General features: G+C 40.5%; 1 protein-coding gene across 8 annotated transcripts in view; it reads right to left on the reverse strand.

Moving 5' to 3' along the window:
* The window catches only part of GRIA3 (glutamate ionotropic receptor AMPA type subunit 3), a 293,982-nt gene that overhangs the window by 15,437 nt on the left and 258,285 nt on the right, over window positions 1-20,260 (reverse strand). For 6 of the 8 annotated variants that reach the window (XM_060293089.1, XM_060293090.1, XM_060293091.1 and 3 more), the window contains one exon: window positions 9,915-10,162. In XM_060293089.1, the coding sequence (XP_060149072.1) occupies window positions 9,915-10,162 (248 nt within the window). Of the gene's footprint in view, window positions 1-9,238; window positions 9,354-9,914; window positions 10,163-20,260 lie in introns of all 8 variants that reach the window. The other 2 variants (XR_009560811.1, XM_060293087.1) reach the window with 1 other exon arrangement.

Raw genomic sequence — 20,260 nt, forward strand, 5'->3', positions numbered from 1 at the left:
TCTGGGAACATCCCCCTGTCCACAAGTATTTTCCTCACTGGTACCTTTATTTCCATCATGAGAATTTCACACCTTTAAGTTTGAGCAGCATTCCTTGTTAAAATACAAAGCTTCCTGGGAAATGGGAAAGGAAGCAAAGAGTAACTATTTCTAAACTCCAACTCTTTGTTCCATTTCGTTTAAAAAATGTTCGGGGGGGAAAGGGTGTAAACTTCTCCTATGTAAAGGGTGTAAATTGCACCCATGTCATAAAACTGTATATGGGTTGTTGATCAGATGGAGAGGATGAGAGTGAATGTGAACTAGATAGTCAGTTAACAGCATGTGAAGGTAGCACAGACCTGTGGCAGGATGACTATTCCTGAATGCTGCCAACAGTCACGGAGTGGCATCTATTTTTTTTTTAATTGGGATAGTAATGTAATTCATAATGCCTTGAAAATGAGTTCTGTTTTTGAAGAAAACATAACTAACTGATACAAATTTCTGCTTATCTCTCTCATCCACACCTGGTAACAACTCAGCGACAAAGCACTGTGCTCATTAATCCAGGGCATCCAGCCCCGGGTGGCGATTGTCTAGGTTCCCAGCTTGTTCCTGGGAGCTATGAACCGGCCATTGCAAAGTTCAGTGTCATCTTAGTGATGGCCAGTGTTACATATGAAGACAGTTTTAGGATTAGAAGACCATTTTTTTTCCCCTGTGAAAGTAGAAACTGCTTATTAAAAAAAAAACACCTAAAACTAAAAATGTTGATATATTTCAAAAGAACTGTCCAATTTATTTTTCAAGTTGATTTCAGGAAATACCTAAAATAGGTAGTTTGGAGCCACGTTGGATTCTTTCTTATGAAAGAGAGAAATGTGGACAGAGTGGCGTGAGGGTGCTGAGTTTTCCCATAGTGGAAAAGAAAAAAAAATGGGCTCGTGAATTAATGACCAAGTTGATTCCCCCATATGGTGATCCTAGAAGGGTTGAGATAAGGATTTGTACTATGGGTATTGTTCTGGGCCTGAAAAATATAGGAATCCATGATGTAGTACGATTGATCTGAGAGAATATGGGATATACTCTGCTCTACATGGCTTCACTTCTCCTTTCTGAGCAGGGACACCTAAAGAGCAAATGTCTGTTTAATAAATGATGCCAAGAGATCATCAATGGTGCCCTTAGGAGGGATGGATATATGTGTAAATATGTAGGTCATGGAGGGAAAGACAAGGAGATCACAGAGAAGTAAAAGAAATATGCGAGCAAGGATGGTGTATTTGCATAGTTAATTAGAAACTTGCTCTAAGAACACAATGTCTGAATGATGATAACAGAAACTTATCACAAGCTAAGCTGGAAGCCCATCCCTCATGCTATGCTTCATCCGAAGCTCACTCTAAGTTACTGCATTTGTTTCTTGGTACCTAGTGATTTCTTGGAACAACTTCTAAAAATTATCTTCGGCCCAGTGGAGGGAGAAAAGCCATCTTTCACTGGCTTTTCTACTGAATATATTTCAGGTTTTCATGGTGACAAGTCACCTTTCCGAATTGCTCACTTGCTTCCCTAGCCTTTTCAGGCAGGAAGGCAGTTACAGACATCTCTGCCCAGGCAGGGCTTGATTTATGAAGTTGAAGCCAATTGATAACCAAGCAAGAGAAGATTCTTTGTTGGATAAAAGGATTTATTCTACAGTCCTTTATATTCTTTTCCATAGGTTACCTTGGGAAATGTGTAGTAAAGGGATTTACCTCTCTACAGTAGCTGTTGGAGGCTGTGGAAGTTCAAAATATGCCCTAGACTACATTAGTATCTGGACCCCTTTAAAGAAGCTTTATCGATTTCTTTTCACAGGGGTTTCTGGATGCAGCATTCTAGGAGAATGAAGGTTTAAGTTATTTTAATCTTTCTACCCTTGGATCAGCCTGAGCTTTCTCCACAAGCTGGGAGCAGGCACATATGACTGCTGGCAATACTGGACTCTGGCCGCCCAAGTGACCCTCATTCCACAGGGGCAGCCACAATGATTTGCAGAGCTGTGCAGTGCTTAGCTGCTAGACGCTTCCTCTGAGACAGTATTTATATCATGTAGTTCACAAATGTAGCTCAAACCTATTTAACTCCTTGCTAATGAGATCATAATTTAATATAAGTGCAAAGAGGGAATTCAATAATGCATGCATATAACGTTAGGAGTTGAAAGCTGTGAGTTATTTTACTGAGGGCCCAACAATGCTAGTGATTGAAACCTATTGATGAGCATCTGTGCTAGAGAAGCAGCCCCCAAAGTCACTTGGAGATATGTGGATAAAACCAGGGCATTTCCAAATGATAACCTCTCAAATTCAAAGTGATAGATCCCTTGATTATACAAGTTGTGAGTTTCACTGATGGATTTCTGCCAAACTGGGCCTTTGTCCAATCTCTCCCTCTAGAACAGGAAACCTAAACCATTATGGGTTGTGGACTGTCTCACATAACCCAATTTGTCTGGAAAGACTTCTTACTCAATTTGTCCCTGACAGGGAGAAGGGGCTCAGGGAAGATGCTAAGCTTCTGGAGAAGCCAGTCTTGTTTAAGGTGTGGCCACAGATAATTTCCCAAGTACATAATTCATATGATTCACTTGAAAAGTCTGTTTTGAGATCCATTAAAAATTCAAACTATCACACTTCGTTGGGTTTTATCACATACAAGGGTATTTTCTTTAGTTCATCCCAATGGTACTGAGAAAGAGAGGCATAGATTGAGAAGGACAGAAACCGACCAGAAACTCACATGACAAATGTTTCTGAAGACATCTAGTTCATTCTCCTGATTCTAGGCAAAATATTCATTGAGAGTTTAATCTCAATGATGGGTGCCAGCATCCTATTCCCCCCCCAATGGCCCTCCGTTGACCATGACCCATAGAAAAATAATCAGTCTTAGCTTACACTCCAATAGATTGCAACAAATGGGGGTCTATATGTCAGATCTGAAAGCTGACTTCTGCTTGCTGCTCCAGGGTACATGCCACCCTCTTCCAGCTCGCATGCTAGCATCCACTTCTCTGCATTTCCAGCAGTGATGCTAGACAAGACACACTAGCAGAGTCAGTCTCTCCCTCTCTCTCTCTCTTTTTTTAATGTAACGTATGCTATTGTCTTAGGTCTATATTTTGAGAAATATTTGCTTCAAAGCCAGATGAAAGTAAGCTTTATGGTGAATCTAGCACTTGGACCACACTTTTGCCACCTTTGACAAATGGAGATTTGCCTCATGTGCCAAGGGCCAGATGCTATACCGCTCTCTAGGAAGTCAAAAGAGAATGGATTTCAGTTCTCCATAAAAGAAATCTGCCCCCCACCCTGTTCCACCAGCCTCAGTTCCCACCCTCATCGAATGTATTTCAATCATTTCAAATCTTTCGTGTTTCTTTTCCATGGCTGTCCTACCTTTCAGAGAGTGTAGTTCTATAATCTTCTTTCCAAATGAAAGGAAACCAAATGATTTGGTCTTAGAGGGGCAGAAAGGGCATAGACATGCACCATTTAACTGTGCACTGCAGCGGTGTCTTTCTTCTTAGCAATTGTTCAACAGCATTCTTACCTTCAGGCTTTTCAGTCCTGCTCCTCTTTCTGTAGCTCTGGTGTTGGACATTTGCTCATTATTTGTCAATAAGAAACACATTCAAGTTATCAGGATAATACCAAAGGCAAACAATCACATCCTAATCATAGAAACCATGTTAAGGCCACGCAGTCAATTTGAAAAAAAAATTCATTAGAATGGATTAATTTTTTAAAATGTTTTCTTTCTGGATTACAATATATTTTTCCGGTGGTAGAATCTATTCTTTAACACCATCTGGTAAAATCAATGGTTTTGGTAGTCCCTGGACTGGTTCAGTTCTTAAGGCAAAAAGATCCCTTGTTTGAAGTAGCCACTTGAAAGAAAGTGAGGGTTTGCTCTTGGAAAGAAAACCTGAGTAAGTTCAAGGAGCACATTTAGTCACTATCAGGAAAGATAACTGTCAGTTTCTTCATACTTCCAGGAGGCGGCACCAGCATAGAGACATGCAAACCAACGAAGAGCATAATATACTCACCCTACTCCTTGATCCCAAACCAGTCTCGGTGATTCACAGGAACTTCTTCTAAGACCCAGGGAGTGCGATCAATCTGTAATGATTCTTGACTACACACATAACAGTGTCAATAGAGAGTCACTGGGATCCATCTTAACCCTGGGTATCCAAAATGTCTACCTTTAGGGATGGCTCCTGCCAATAAAAGGTCCATCTTGTTGCAGGTAAAAGACAGATGAAGATTCACATCAATTACCTAAGGCCCAAGAATGTCAAAGAGTTCTGGGTGTGGAAGAGAAGTGGTTAAGAGATGGTGGCATAGGAGAGGAGAATTGTAGACATACATGGAAGAAGAAGAAATACACACAAAACTGAGGATCTCATTTATATATATAGGAAACACAGCACCACATCATTCATCTCCGCACCACCAAACAGAAGCCAAGGACATTTGGAAATGTGCTGTCCTAAAGTATAAATTTTTTTCTATCTCTGAATAGGACACTTGCTAAGCAAATGTATGGGATTAAAAAAAAAGATTGTTAGTTATAGGGAGGAGGAACATGTTTGAATTTCTTAAGAGAACAACTCTTTTTAGGTACTTTAAAAGCACCCATGTGAAAGGAAGCACAACTAATTTTAATTGCAAGCCATTTTTGGAATTTACTAAAACAAGTTCCGTAAGTTCTTCCCTAGCATCACATTGGTTAGTTTATTCTAGTTCCTATATATTTGCGAAGATAATAAAACTGCATTTCTCTGTCAATACTCTATAAATCATAATGGTCATCCAACCATTTATTTAATGGAAGTTTAAGTTCATATCCTATCCTTATCCCTTACTTGCCTATATGCCTTACAAGTTAAGGCAACTCTCATTGCAGTCAAGTAGTTCAGAATGGTCTCCTTTAAACATTCTGTTCCAGTGTCCCCCAAAGCACGCAAAGTGTGCTGATCTTCAGCGTGGAAAATATGCACACTGGAAGTCGATTTAAATCCCTGGATAGAACTAGAACCAGGACAATTCTAGGGTGAGGTGGGGTAGAGTTTATAATGCCTTATCACCCATCACAAATAGATTGTTTCAGTGACCAGCCCCCTTCAGGTAAGGTAAGGTTACATGGGGAAGCTAAGCTGGTGCCCTTTACCCAAGATTAAGGGAATGAAGCAGGGTGGGTGGGGGGATCAGAAGAATTTGAAAGTTTGAGGGGACAAGCAGCTGGGGAGGGAGGCTGATGTGGTAATTCAGCAGCTGAATCTCCATTCTGCTGTGATTTACAGCGACAGACTTTCACTGGCTGTGTCACAAACCCCTGGTGATTGGGGCTTATCGCTCTTTATTGGCTCTTAATTACGGCATTTGCACACACAGTGTAATAAAGCACTAACACAAAAGGGTGGTTTGCAGGTTAAAAATTCCCAAACCACAGCTCTAATTTCCCTGATCCTTGCCTGTGCATTTATAGTCCATCATGGAAGGATCAAGTCTGATTTGTTTAGGCCCAATTAGCCCAGGTTTAGGAAACTGGTAAAACCAAGCAGTATTTTAGTTCTAACCTGTAGGGCTGGCGCAGGGGCTACCCTGGTGACTGACCTTGTCTTTATTCATTGTATCAGAAAAATAAAAAAACTCTATTTCATTAGCTTAAGCGAGTGCACATTTAAAACAGCCTGATCATTGCTTGTTTCTTCCATAGAATAGTAACATTTTGTGAAAAGGCTTAGAATGTGTAATGTCTCATGTCAGGGGGGAAAAGTCAACAATTTAACATAATTGCCCGTTTATCATTATTTAAAGGTTGCAGGGGAGAAAGAGAGAGGGGGGAGGGGGAGAGGGGGAGAGAGAGAGGGAGGGGGGAGAGAGAGATGGGGGGGAGAGCGAGATAAGTAATACATGCTTTTCTCTGTCTCCTGGTCTCAGAGATAATAGGTGTAGAAGCGTTTTTGAAAAAGTAAAAGCACTCATAAATGTCAGGCTTTGTGATTATTGTCATTTTTAGTCATCAGTACTGAGGGCTGGAATGGCTTAAATATGCTATTTGCCTTGTAACCAAGGTAGTTGAGAATAAACCTGATTTTTATGGAAATATATCACATGCAATCAGATTCACATTGCTCATTGGATGGGTAGATGTGATAAATTGCTGTCTACAATATTATCACCAGAGGTGGCCCTGAAAGTCAGCAGAGATTTGTGACAGCATTAGCTGTGTGACCTTCTCAAAGTCACCACCATCTCTGGGTCTCACTTTCTCTATGAAATGATGATCTGTTTGTCAATTGTCATGTTAACTGGGGATGGAATACAATAAAGAAATGTAATTCTCAAGCCATTTTACTAATACAGTTAAGACTCACTGATTTGGACTAACAGAGGTGAAGGATTATCTGAAGAAGAAAGTGCTGAATTACAAAATAGGTTCGAAGAATGACAGTTTCATTGCTTGAAGTCTGTTTTGTAATTCAAACTCACTCTAAAACATTGCCTTAGTGGAGGTCCTCGTGAGAACTGCTTTAGCAGATAAATTTGTAATGAATATGATTATATCTAAAACAATGCTTCCGACATTTGAAAAAGGTTTGTTCTCTTAAGGAAAAATTCAACTGGCAGTCTAGTCTAAACTCTTCATTTGCTTAACAAACCTCTCAACCTCTCTTAGACTGTAGACTGGTCCCTGTCCAGTTTATCTCAAATTATAAATTAGAGGGCTCCAAAGTAATGAGGTTCCACTGCCTTTTCTACCTTCTTCTCCATTGATTTGTTTTTGGCATCACCACTAAATAGTGGGAACAGATTCAAGTTCATCTCTTGCCCCTTCTCTTGCTCACTCTCAGAAAACTGCAGGTAGCAAGAAGGAAGGAGATAAAGGCAAGCTCCTTGGTAATCCAGAAACAGAATAAGCAATTGTTGGATAGGCAACACTGATCATACTATTATCCATAGTTGAGAAAGGGGTCGACTTATTTCCAAAGGTTGTCTGGAGGAATGACCAAAAAAAAGTGATTTGAAAGATGCCTGGCAAGTAGCACTATGGTCAGAGAAGTTGGAAATATCTAGGATCTACTGAAATATTTTTCTATTTGCATATCAAAAATCAGATAATCTGGAAATCATGGGGCTGGCAACAAAGTTACTTGATAATTTTGCAGCAGTATTAGCTGAGGAAATATCTGGGTGAAAAGTAAAAATTCAGCCAGATGTGTGCAGGTTTTTTTGTTTATGTAACATCAAACATCTGGCTATTTGAGAACTTCGGGGCAGTTGGCATCCTGTGGATGTTTTAGAGTCATCTTGATACAGTCCATGGCTCCTTTTTAACCGTGCTGGGTATGAATGATGAATTCGTGACAGCCACGTATCCAATCCAGCTCAATTTTTCACTCTGCAACTCACTTGAATGATATAATTAGGTTCTCCGTGGCCTGATAATAATATGAGAAAAAAGACCAGGAAGAAGGTTCTAAATACTCTAGGCATCAGGTGAGCCACTACAAAACTCAAATGAGCCACGTGAATGGCATCAGTTCACACTGGTGGGAGAGGAAGTTACTGCTTTTTGACACATGGTAAAACCTTGATTAATTGGAATCCATAAGGGATGGATGGAATTTTCAATAAGAATACTCATTTTGTCTCATTCTTAGCTAATCACACTTTTTGTTTTCTCAAAATGCTTGTATCCACTTTCTTGCCTCAGGCAAGCGGCCTCTAATGTTTGAGGGTCAATCCAGATGGAGAGAAGATAGAGGAGACAGAGCTGAGTGTGACCCAACCATGGGTCATCTCTTGGCAAGTGATTGAAAAAAAAATCAATTCCTTGCAGTCTTCTTTTCTGGTACTACTGCTGCTTCCTCATCAATGTGGAGTACTGAGGGGGGGGGGCAATTCAGTTAGTTGGGGTACTGGTTAGGTGAGCTCTGGTTAATCAAGGTTTTACAATAAAAGACCTTGCCAATGCTTGGTAAGATTATGTCCTGAAGAAAGTCATTTTTAAATTTAGTTCTTGGAAAGTGCTCTGTGTTTCCAAACCCATATTATACTGCAGACTGGCAAACTAACTTTTCCGTCAGGGTCCTGAGGAGTGGAGAGAGAAAGAGAGGAGCAGAGGTGTAACCATTGTCTCTGAAGGAGAAAAGTTTCGGCTTGCCTGTCTTCGTCTCTGATTGGGAAACACTATTCTTCACCTTAAGACGCCCATGGTATCTTGGTCGTACAAGAGCCGATCGTACATGCTTCAATATAATTCTCATGCCCTTTGGGCCGTGGAGGATTCTGTTTTCAGGTCCTCTCCTGTACTTACCCAACGTGTCTTTCCATCATTTGGTGTTGTGGCTTCTGAGCTCGCCCCTATTTCTTGTTGCTTGGTTGAAGGCTATTCATTCTTTCTAGCCCCGAATAGCATTAAGGAGCCGAAGGAATGCCAAGTAAGATGGTTTTTTCTCACAACGGTAGCCTGGATAACCATTACACCTACCTGAACTAAGAACACAGCTAAGGAGAAGCCACATCAGGGATGCACACACATAGAGTATCAGTTAGGTGACGCGCTTGTTTAAATATACAAAATATCTTTGTAAAGTCTATATATGTGGTGACTTATTGAAGAAAGACCCCATTTAACTTGAAACTGAGCTTGTTCTTTGGCTTTCAAGTTGAGTGGGGCCAGCTTAAATAGGCCATCACATATAGAGAGCAACGTCTCATCACTCATACACATGATGGAAGAAGCCAGCCAGCCACTGTAAGCAACCATCATACCGTCATGCCTTAGGGGAAAAAAGGCTGTAACCTGACTTTTCAGTAGATGGATTTGATTTCTCACACCACTCATCCGAGGCAGGTGGGGACAGTCTTAAGGAAAGCCTCGGGCTCTTGAAAGCCTAGGGCGTTGAAACCTACACCACGGCCTTCATAAGGCAAGCGGTCTGGTGTGTGAGGGGAGGGAAGGGGTGTGGATGGGAAGCCTCTGTCTGGGAGTTTAAGAAGGGACCCAAGTTAGATCAAAGCTGCGGGCGGTGCCCTGGAGCCTTTCTAGGTCCCAAAGCTGCCAGGCAAGGGAATAACCTGGTCATTCCACTTCATGTGTGAGTCTTGTGCTCTCTCCTCAATAATAAGATAACAGTCTTGCCGATTACTCGTCACTAAGGGTACCCGGTTGTGGTGACATTGAGGCTGACCTTGGAGTCACCGCCCCCGCTGCCGCACTCTCCTTTGTCGTACCACCATTTGTTTTTCAATTTGTCCAAGAGGCCTTGCTCATTCAGTTTTAATACTGCCAGGTTAACAGCATTTCTTGAAACGATAAAACATAACTTGTAAGAAAATGCACAAATGCTTAGGAAATCGTTAACGTATAAAAAGGAGCACAAGAGGACAAATTGGCTAAATTTCACAGAACGTGGAGCTATAAAAATGTCTGTACAGCAAATACAGGGTTAAATATTGGAAGGTGGCATGGAGGATAACATTTGCTCAAAACTGAAGTGTGCGGGATGGGGAGATTGTCTTTGATAAAGAAAGTAACAAGAACACCACATCCATGCAATTAACATTCGTCACATATGGTACCATAACTTGGCTTTTACCATTTAAATTGAAAAAGCCGTTGAACTGTAAAATTAAACAGCAACAAACAGTCAGAGAGGACAACACAGAGAGAGAACATTAAAAAAAAATGGATGCATTAAATAGATGAGACCATAATTTACCGTCTTATTTAACTCCATGGAATATTGTAGATTTTAAACTTTTAAAAGTTACCTCAAAATCCACAAGAAAGAAAATGACAACAAAATGCATCAGGGTAGGTGGAATACTATAACAACACGGATATTGTTATATTATTCCACCCACCTTAATGCTGAGCCTTTAGGGGTTGCCACACCATAGCCTTTGGAATCCAGATTTCCACCAACTTTCATCGTATCACACGGTTTTCTCTGCTCAATGTACTCATTCATGGTTGACTCCAGCAGGAAGGCGAACTTTCCCTTGGACTTCCGCACTCGGGCCACTCCGTCTGCTGTTGTTTTGGTAAACACAGATGGCTCTGCTGATTTCATGTAAGACCACATTTTCTCATAGACAGCAATCTTGGATCTCTGCAACAGAGATGAGAATTCTTAGAGCTACCAGATATTAAAACTGGAAGAGGCCTCAGTGCAGTGGTTTTCAAATAGTTTTGATTGCCACCCACAGTAAGAAAAGCACGTTACACTGCAACCCAGTAAGTACATTCATACGTATGTAAGCATGGTTCCAAAATAGGTTTCTCAAAACCACAGTCATCTTTGCTGTGTGTGATGCTCTCTGATATCTTCTATTCTATTTGAACCACAGTCACCTTTGCTGTGTGTGATGCTCTCTGATATCTTCTATTCTATTTGAATTCACTTAGAAAAATGCCAGTCAGGACCCACTACATTGATTTTATGGCTCCAATAATGGGTTTCAACACTTTGAAAAACACTTTCTTAGTTCAATCTTTCTCTCAATTCAGAAATCACTCCTACACTATCCTGCTATGTGATTACCCTTTACTGCCTGAAAAAGAAAAAAAAAAAACCAAAAAACGGCTATTGGAAGGGAGTATACAACCATTTTAGTTAGCCTACTCCAGTATGGGGCATTAAATATTCTAAGAAAGTACTTCCTTATTCTGACCTGAAATTTGTTTCTCTATGACTCCTACCCTTTACTACTATCCACTAGAGCTATGCAAAGTAATTCTGTTCCTTCTTCTACACGGTGGTCCTTCAGATATTGCAAGGTTGTTGTTATGTCCCCTCTTCATCTCTTCATCAGGTTAAACTCCACTGATGTCTAATACTATTCCCGGAAGCCTCATAGAACCCCATGGGTCTTTCTCCCATGGGGTTCTAGCTAGCAGTGTCTCTCTTAAACTGGAGTGTCTAGAAATAAGCATGGCATCCCTGTTATACGACAAGGACAGAATGAAAAAAACTGCTTCCCGTCATTGGAGCATTATTTTCTATCACTACTGCTTGAGCTTTCATTAACATATTTAGTCTTTCATCCATCCTTTCAACAAATACTTATTGAGCACCTGCTACATACAAACCACTCTGCTGGGGTGTGTGAAGAATATGTGAGTCCTTCCCTCAATTCAGATTGAGGTCAAACCCTCCAAACTGTTAGTTTTTTGTACCATGCCAAGTTTCCCTCATCCTTAGATTTTTGAATTTAATTCCATTAAATTTCAATTCAATTCAGGTGGTCCTTAGAACATGTACTAAATACTTACAGGTCTATGTTAGGCATTTTGGATAATATAAAGGAAGCATGGTCTCAGTGACCCCATGACTTACAATCGAGTTGGGAGCTAGATCCTTAGGAATGAAAACCCTAGAGAAAAATTAAAAAGAATCTTTGACCAGAAGTGAGATAGCCTGGTAGAAACTATAAACACATGCCATGTTTTCAAGCATCCTTTTATGGCGTTTTCTGGCCTCTACCTCAGCTTTTTGGATTGTTTATTTAGCTTCTCTTCTCTGGACTTTGGCCAGCTGCATTGTGTCTTTCTTGAGGCTTGCTTGGACCTGCTCAAATAATTCCAGAATTATTTGCACTCCCAGAACTATCACCATGGAAATTAAGCATTGTGTTTATGGCAGTCAGATCCTCAATGAGTCACTGAAATTATTCACTGAGTTGAAATATGCTTGATTCGCATAAAGAACAGGAAGAAAAGCCAATATGGCTGAAGCCGAATGAACAAAAGGGAGAAAGGTAGGCAAAGAGCTGAGAAGAATAATCAGAGGTCAGATCTTGTAGGGCCCTGTAGGTCATGGTAAAAAGTTTGGATTTGTTTTACATGTGATGGGAAACCATTGGAGGACTTGAGGAGTGTGAGAAGATCAGATTTAAAAATTTAAAGCATTACTCTAGCTGCTGTATGGAGACTAGACTATGAGGTGGGCCAGAGTGGAAGCGAGGAGATTGGTTAGGAGGCTATCCTAATGATCCAGGGAAGAGATGGTTGTGACTTGGACTAGGCTGGGAGCAATGGAGGTAGAGGGAAGAGGTTGGATTCAGGATATGGTTTGGGGAGACAGCAAACAAGCCTTGCTGATGGACATCTTCACCTGATGGACCTAGAGATACTTTCAGATTAAACATTTCCAAACCAAACTTACTGTCTTCCTTGTACAGCCTGGTTCTCCTTCTAAATTCATCAGCAAACTACCTAACATCCAAGCTAGAAAGTTTGGTTTTTATTCTTTCTTCAGCCTCTCATTATGCCATGTTTATTCTAACATAGAAATGCCTGCAGGGTCTGTCCTTTTGTCTTCTTTTCATTCTCATTACCGTTGTCCTGGGGCAGGCTCTCCTGTTTTTGGTCTAGACTGCATTGCCTCCTAACTGGTCTCCCAGCCTCACCTCTCTCTTCAATTTATCCTCCAGTGTTCCTTTCAAATGTAAATCTCATCAGGTTACTTCATTCTTTAAAATTCTCCGATAGTTCCCTAATAGCTACAGGCCAAAATCCAAACTCTTACGTATGATACTCAAGAGTCTTTATGATCTTGACTACTCTCCTAGGAGCCAGTCACAATGGACTACTCACTGTTCACTGAAATACGCCACACATTTGCATATCTTCTACCTCTGGTTACGCTTTTGCTTCTGCCTGAATTATCCCTATTCACCCTACAAGATCCAGAGTGAATATCATGTCTTCTGTGAAATCTTTCTTGACTCACCTCAGTCCCCACAGAAGTGCTTCCTCAGCTAGTCTCCCAAAGTACTTTGTTCGTACGTTTGCTATAGAGCTTTTACTAAATTGCATTAAGGTGAGTTGGCTGTGGGTCTGTCTTCTCCATGTTTCTGGGTGATTTTGAGGACAAGTCCATGCCTGATTCATTTTGGTAGCCCTCTTGGAATCCAGCATAATGCCTGATGTATGGTAGGTACTCAAGATATATTTAATAACTGACCTTAGGCCTGATCAGGGTGACAACAAGATTCTTGGTCAAAGATATCAGAAGGTTGGTGAAAATGGCTACCAGCACTAATTTTATAGCACTGTAGAATTCTAGAGCTGAAGTTACTCTAAAGATCATTGGATCTTTCTTTTTTGTAAATAGGTTCATTAGAAAACAAACTTATGGTTACCAACAGGGAAAGGGGGGGGAAGGATAAATTGGGAGATTGGGATTGACATATACACACTACTCTATATAAAATAGATAGCTAATAAGAACCTGCTGTATAGCACAGGGAACTCTACTCAATACTCTGTAATGGCCTATATGGGAAAAGAATCTTAAAAAAAATGTATGTATGTATATGTATAATTTTTTTAACATCTTTATTGGAATATAATTGCTTTACAATTATATGTATGATTGAATCATTTTGCTGTACACCTGAAACTAACAACATTGTAAATCAACTATATTCCAATAAAAGTTAATTAAAAAAAAGATCATTGGATCTTTCTCAGCTAAACCACTCAGGATATATGTTTTATAATCCGTGGTTTGTTTGGTTTTTTGCCACTTAGCCTGCCTTTGATGTCCACCCTAATAACTTTCCTCCTAATAAGATTGAAATGAAATCTCATCCATTGAAATTTATGCTCATTTCACATCACGTTATCCTCATCTGACACATGAAACAATTTCTAAGCATCATAATGAAATATTCCCAATGACTTTATTTCATTTCAGTAGGAATTTCCTAGACAATTGCTCAAAGAATTTTTCAAAGCAGTAAATAATTCCGATGCACAGAAAGATACAAAAAATTATGTTAAGAACACCTGTGTACCTGCCACGAAACTTAAGAAATAAAATATTATGAAGTTAGTTGAAGTGTGCCTATGTATCCTCCCTAATTGCATACCCCTCCTCTGGGCCAAAAGTAATCGCTATACTGAATTTGGTCTTTATCATTCCCTTGCATCTCTTTATACTTTTTCTCCTTTGTAATGGCTGCATAGCATTTTAATCTACGAATATATCATACCTTATTTACCCAATCCCCTACTGAAGGACTCTTAGGCCAGTTCCAAGTTTTTGCTATTATAGACAACACTGTGGTGGGTGTGTACCTTTGTTCACTTACAAAGAGGCATTTTGTGTTCTTCGTCTTGGCCCAATCAAATCTAAGTGAAAGGGAGAGGGAGTTAGAACAATTTGTCTCTTACACAATTTGCAAATAGGCCATTGCTTCCAAAGGTAAATTTATAAGGCAAGGGCAAAGGGGTCCGTGAAATTTGATCTGAGTGTAGTATAGTTTGGACTCATTTACTTCATCATTTACTTGAGCTCTTTGATTGCTGATACAGGTTAAAAGGTTTATTCCTTTAGGTAATGATGCATTTCTAGGAGAAAAAATGGCAGTACTTGAAGTGGGTACTTTAAATGTGTGTGGTGTACATGCAACAGATATTAATGAATGCAGTAAATGAAAAGTTAGTTAGTGGCAGAAATGATTGGGTCCTGGTTGATGACTGATTTCTGAGGGACGTTAGAAAGGGGAAAAAGAAATGGCTCATCAGTGAGAAAAATTAAGCTGAAATGTTTACCTTCCTAACTAGTGTTTAAGTGACAGTATAACATTGAGAAAAAAATATCGCTAGCATTTTGGTTTTTTTTGCAGTCTGTCTTATTTTGGTTGAAATATTGAAGGCAATAAAAGGTATTGGATCTTAGCTCAATCATCTGGAAGAAATTTTAAAATTTATGGGCAGGATGTGTAACAGCAAATTCATTTTTCTCTAACCCACCACGATTCATTTATTTCATCCCACAGAGCACCATTTTGTACCTAAGAAGGAGTAGACAATGGTTATGTAGAGAGGCCATAAGAAATTCTCTTAGAACTGCTAGATAATTAGCAAATGAAATCCAGAAAGAGAAATACACGAATGGGGGAGGAACAGATTAACCCCAAACGGTAGCTAAAGTAGCACACTAGCATTCACGGATTCTACAGTCACTGTTCTGACGATCTGTGATAGACCATGAAGGTCAATGATATGGAGAAGTTTGCTTTTTTGTTGAGGTGAGAATTTGAATCTTGGGCTCTGTGAGGCTGGTGTGTGGAAGCAAGTGACTAGTGAGGGCGCTCAGCCCACCACTCAGCCCTTGGCTTTCTTTGCAATGGTATTTGTTGCTCCTTGTCACTGTGCATAAAAGTGTTCCTCTGTAGACCCAGGTCAGTACAAGGTAACTGTATGGTGCAGTAGTTGAGAGTATGGAGTCACACTGCTTGTGTTATAATCCCATTTGCCTAGTGTATAAATGATCTGGCCCCTATGTGTCTCAATTTCCTCATCCATAAAATGGGATGATTTTTTTTAAAAGTGTCCACTTCAAAGGTTTATTGAGAGAAATTACATGAGTTAACACAAGCATCTCACTTAGAACAGTGCCTGACACACAGGAAGTGCTGAAAAACAATACATACATTTATAGTACAGAAAGCGTAATTTGTTTTAGTGGCAGAATTTAATAGCACTATAAATTACTTCAGTCTCATATTTACAGGAACATTACTTCATTTTATAAAGGAAATTATATGTGCAAGTATTATTCACGTATCTGGATCTTCAGACACATTCCTGGTGAATGTGCATGGTCTGCCGTCAGCGAAAATCATTATCATGTGATTTGGATTTAAAAATTTTTGTTGGTGGAGGAAAAATGGGTAGAATGGCAAATTTCCTTTTTTTTAACATCTTTATAGGAGTGTAATTGCTTTACAATGGTGTGTTAGTTTCTGCTGTATAACAAAGTGAATCAGCTATATGTATACATATATCCCCATAACCCCTCCCTCTTGCGTCTCTCTCCCTCCCACCCTCCCTATCCCACGCCTCTAGGTGGCCACAAAGCACCGAGCTGATCTCCCTGTGCTATGCGGCTGCTTCCCACTAGCTATCTAGCAAATTTCCTTTTAAATTTATGTTTTGTGGTTTAGTTGAGGTTCATACATTAAAATCCTCATTAGCCAGAACACCGCTACTGGGAAGACCTGGTGAATGAAATTTTCTGCTTCCCTCAGAGTTAAATTAGAATATTCACTTGGTCAATAGAACATCCAGTTGGAGTCAGTAGAGTAACAGACTTTTAGGGACAGAAGGGACCTTAAAAACCATCTGGTTCAGCCTTTCCCCCAGTGTTGCAATGGCTTCTCTGCTCAGATGCCTCTAGCGGTCAGGCACTCCCTAGCTCACAAGAGGCTCAGGAAGTAGCTTACTCCATGGTGGGACAGTTCAAGTTGATAGAAAGTTCTTTTTGTTGGGCTGACATCTCTCATGAGAGCCTCTCTCCCCTCCAGTCCTCCTTCTGCCTTTTGCTTGAATTGGGCAATCTCTCGGCTTCCATTTCTCCACTGCATGTAGTACTGATTTTACTGCCTTGTAATGGTCACCCCCAGTGGACTCTGAGCTTCTTCAGAGTAAGGATTACGTCTTTTTTTGTCTCTGTATTCCACTGTCGAGCATAATGCCTGGCATGCAGGGAACTCTCACTACGGATCTGTGGAACGAATGAATGTTAAAATTGTAGTTCCACCCGCTGGTCCTAATTCTGCCCTCTGAAGTGATACTGAATAACTACGCTCTCTCTTCCACATGATGTACAGCATGAAGACTATCACCACCGTGTCACCTTTTAATTGTCTCTTATATAAGCTAAATATTTTAACGGGCTTCACTTGTTACTTGTATGACGTGAATTCCAGTCATCCCCTTCCCCTTCTGGTCACCATCTCCCAGATATGTATTTTTTTTAATTTTTCAAAGTCCCTCCTAAAATGTGGGCCCCAGAATTGACCACAATATCCTTGATATAGTGGTACTAGCACAAATGACAATGAGACCATTTCTTCCCACGATCTGGACATGAACACAATTTTTCACTCTGACAGGATTCAACAGGCATATTTAGATATGTTGATAGTTGAGAATTAACTGCATTCAGAAAACAGACCAATAAATTGAAAGCATAATTGTCCACAGAGGCATAATCTGCTAATTCACTTTATGGTATTAATTTACTGTCAGCTTGCAGGCAAAGTATTACATAATTTGTGAAGATAGTATTGGTGCTTGTGACATCTCTATGCCTCAAATGTGTCAGATGTGTTCTGAGTGAATAATTTGAGAGGGCAGAATGAAAGAAAGGTAAGGGGAAGACGGTTTTAGTTACTTCGTACTCCATTGTTCCTCAAAGGGGAATGGTCTAGCTTTATGTATTTATTAACTTTTCTTGGCCACTGTTGCCATCATGCCTATATTGTCCATTTGCATCACTGTATGTATAAGACTAGCCTTGTACAGACATGTCAAAAAGAGGCTAGATTGAGCTTCTAAATCCTCTCCCTTAACCATTGATATGTCCACCACTTAGGCTATCATTCCTTTAGCTATGTTTTGCTTTTTGCTGAAATACAAGTTCTCCTGCAAGGGGATCACACTTTTGGTTGTTTTCCATCATTTATTCCTCAGTGCATATGTTTCCAATTCTTTTCTGTGAGCAGGGGAGGGGAGGGGGAGGGCATCTTGTACCTGGTAAGGTAAATGGGGAAGAGGTGGTACTGCCCAGGTGGGGAAGTGACAAATGAAGTGCATCAGAAACAGTAAAAGTTAATTCAGTCTTGCTTGATAACAGCCCTAGTAGTACATTTTTATAGATATTCATTCTCAAAATAAAGAGAAAAAAATAATTTGTTGACTTCTTTTAAAAAGTGGGGCTTTCATGTGGGTTAAGGGCAAGACATCCTGGTCTCCAATCTCACATTTCAGGGAGGTATTAATAGAAATATCATGCCCCTTGAAGTTATGCTAAAGTATAGGCACCATTTCAAACAGAATTTATATGGATATGGTCCAGCCCTAGCATACGACTTACAACCACTACCTAACCCACCTGGGAACAGTGTACTGTTTGCGAGCACAGACTCTGGAGTCTGCGTGAGTGAGTTCCCAGCTCCTTCACCTACTAGCTGTATGGCCTTGGGCAAGTTACTTAATTTCTCTGTTTCTGCACTTTGAAAATTGGATAAAAATATAATCTATTTCATGGAGTTGTCATGAGTATTACATGAGTTAACACATGTAAAACCCCTAAAACAGAGCCTAGAACAAAGTATGAGCTCAATTAAATGTTCATTATTATTGTTTTCCCGACTTAATGGTGGCTTTATCAAAACCCATAAAGTAGGGTTTCTCAATTGGGTAGCACTACTGATATTTGGAGCACTGTTGTTGATCATGATCATCGTTGGTTGTAGGGGTGTCTTGTGCATTGCAGGATGTTTAACAGCATCACTAGCATCTATCCGCTAGATTCCAGTAACGCCTCCTCTTCTCAGGTCGTGACAATAAAAAGAAAATGTCTCCAGATATTGCCAAATGCCTCCTGGGCGGCAAAATCATTGCTGATTGAGAGCCACAGGGGTAGAGGATACTGCGTCCCTTCCTCTATTCCCTCAGAATAGAGCAATAGGACCTTAGAACCACTTTCCCCAAGAGTTTGTTGACTCTGGCTTTCAAAGTCACAGAGCCACTGATGCTACTTTCAACCCATTGGACTATTAGCCTGACCTGACCAGAGACGCAGAAGACAAATCAGAATAATAATCTGACTTTGCATGCCAGGGAGGGACACCAGGAAGGTGACCGGAAACTGACCTGGGTTTTCACCTGCACCTTTGGAAAGGAGACATCTGCAATAGTATTCCTTGAGGTAGAAGGAAACCTGTCCCTGGACTTTAGAGCACAGCATGAAAACGTCAGGCAAAGGCACTTGGGATGTGTACTTGACGTTTGCAAGCAAAACTCAAATGTCTAGGCAAAAGGTGACCTCGCCTGCACTGACGTTATCTAAAAGCCCAGCCCCCAAAATAACTCAGCCAGGATCATAGCACACCAAGAGAAAAACAAAGAACAGAAACCAGTATTCCATTCCCTTCCTCCCCCTACTTTCACTAAAACACAGTCACAGTGCAGCCACTGATTGTCTGAGGCAAAAGGAAACTGACAAGCAGTCTGAATGTTTAGAAAGGTGTGAACTGACGTGAAGGAAATAAGGACAATGAAATTGGGGCTTCAGTCATGCTTTAGAAATGAAATCATTTCCTGTGTGCCTCGCTCCAAGTCAACATGGAAACCATTTCCTTTGCTTCAGGGAAAAAATGTGTAAAATTCAATGATTCCTTTTCGCAAATGTGCCTCATCAGAGCTACTGATTTCTTTAAAACGCGTGTCAGATGCATTTGGCAAGCCAGATGTGCTCTTCCTCTCTGCCCCAAATTGCTCTGATCCCTTCACGTGGTGAAGTGTGGACACCAGGGGCCTGTAGCAGCGTTACAGTGTGTGACAAGAATGTTCACTTATTCCAGTGCCTCAGTGGGAAGAGATTGCTGTTAATTTACAATTTGCCCCGACTTTAAACAAAACAAAACTTGAAGAAATAAACGTTTTTAAAGGTGAGTTGTTCACTTTCACCAGAAAGGATATGGTCAGTGTTAGAGCTGAAGAGGCTGGGCTTGTAGTGGAAAAAGTGTGTCTGTAGCCTTGAATTCAGCAGGCTTGGATGGGGTCTCAGCTTTGTTCCTCATTAACTGTGTGACCTGGGCAAGTTATTGAGCCAGTGGCAATCTCTGAATTTCTATATAGGAGGCCCTTCAGGGTGGCATTCTGGTTGGGATCTATCTGTAAACTATGTTTGCATAGCAAGCACAGTTTTTCCCAGACTTGTTTGTTTGGTGACTTTGGGGTGGATTGGTGGAAAAGAGCAGGTAGGTTAAAAGCCCTCTGTGGCCCCTCTTGACATCACTGGTATGTGCAATACAAACTAGAATCTGCAGACAGAGACCCAAAGCCACCTTTTTTTCATTTGTACCACCTAGTAATGCCACCTGAACCTTTATTAAAAGCAGAAATTTCAGAGGGGGCTAAGTAATTCAGAAGAGAAAGCAGATTATAGTTTATAATGATGTTCTCTTAATTAAAGGTATGATCTAGAGAAGAAATTGACCAAATTGTTAAGCAATAAATAGTCCACAGTAAAGTTAGAGAAGGCAAAAATGAGTGAGGGGAAGGCATTTTTGTTGGAAACTCTCGCCATTTTCCCCTTTCTTAGTGTCCTGTTCATAGGGCTGGTCTTCTCCAGCCTCTAGAAGGTACCTTATATGATACCAGGAAACCCACTCTCCTTTTCGGG

Source organism: Globicephala melas, chromosome X (genome assembly GCF_963455315.2).
Source record: "Globicephala melas chromosome X, mGloMel1.2, whole genome shotgun sequence".
NCBI lineage: Eukaryota > Metazoa > Chordata > Mammalia > Artiodactyla > Delphinidae > Globicephala > Globicephala melas.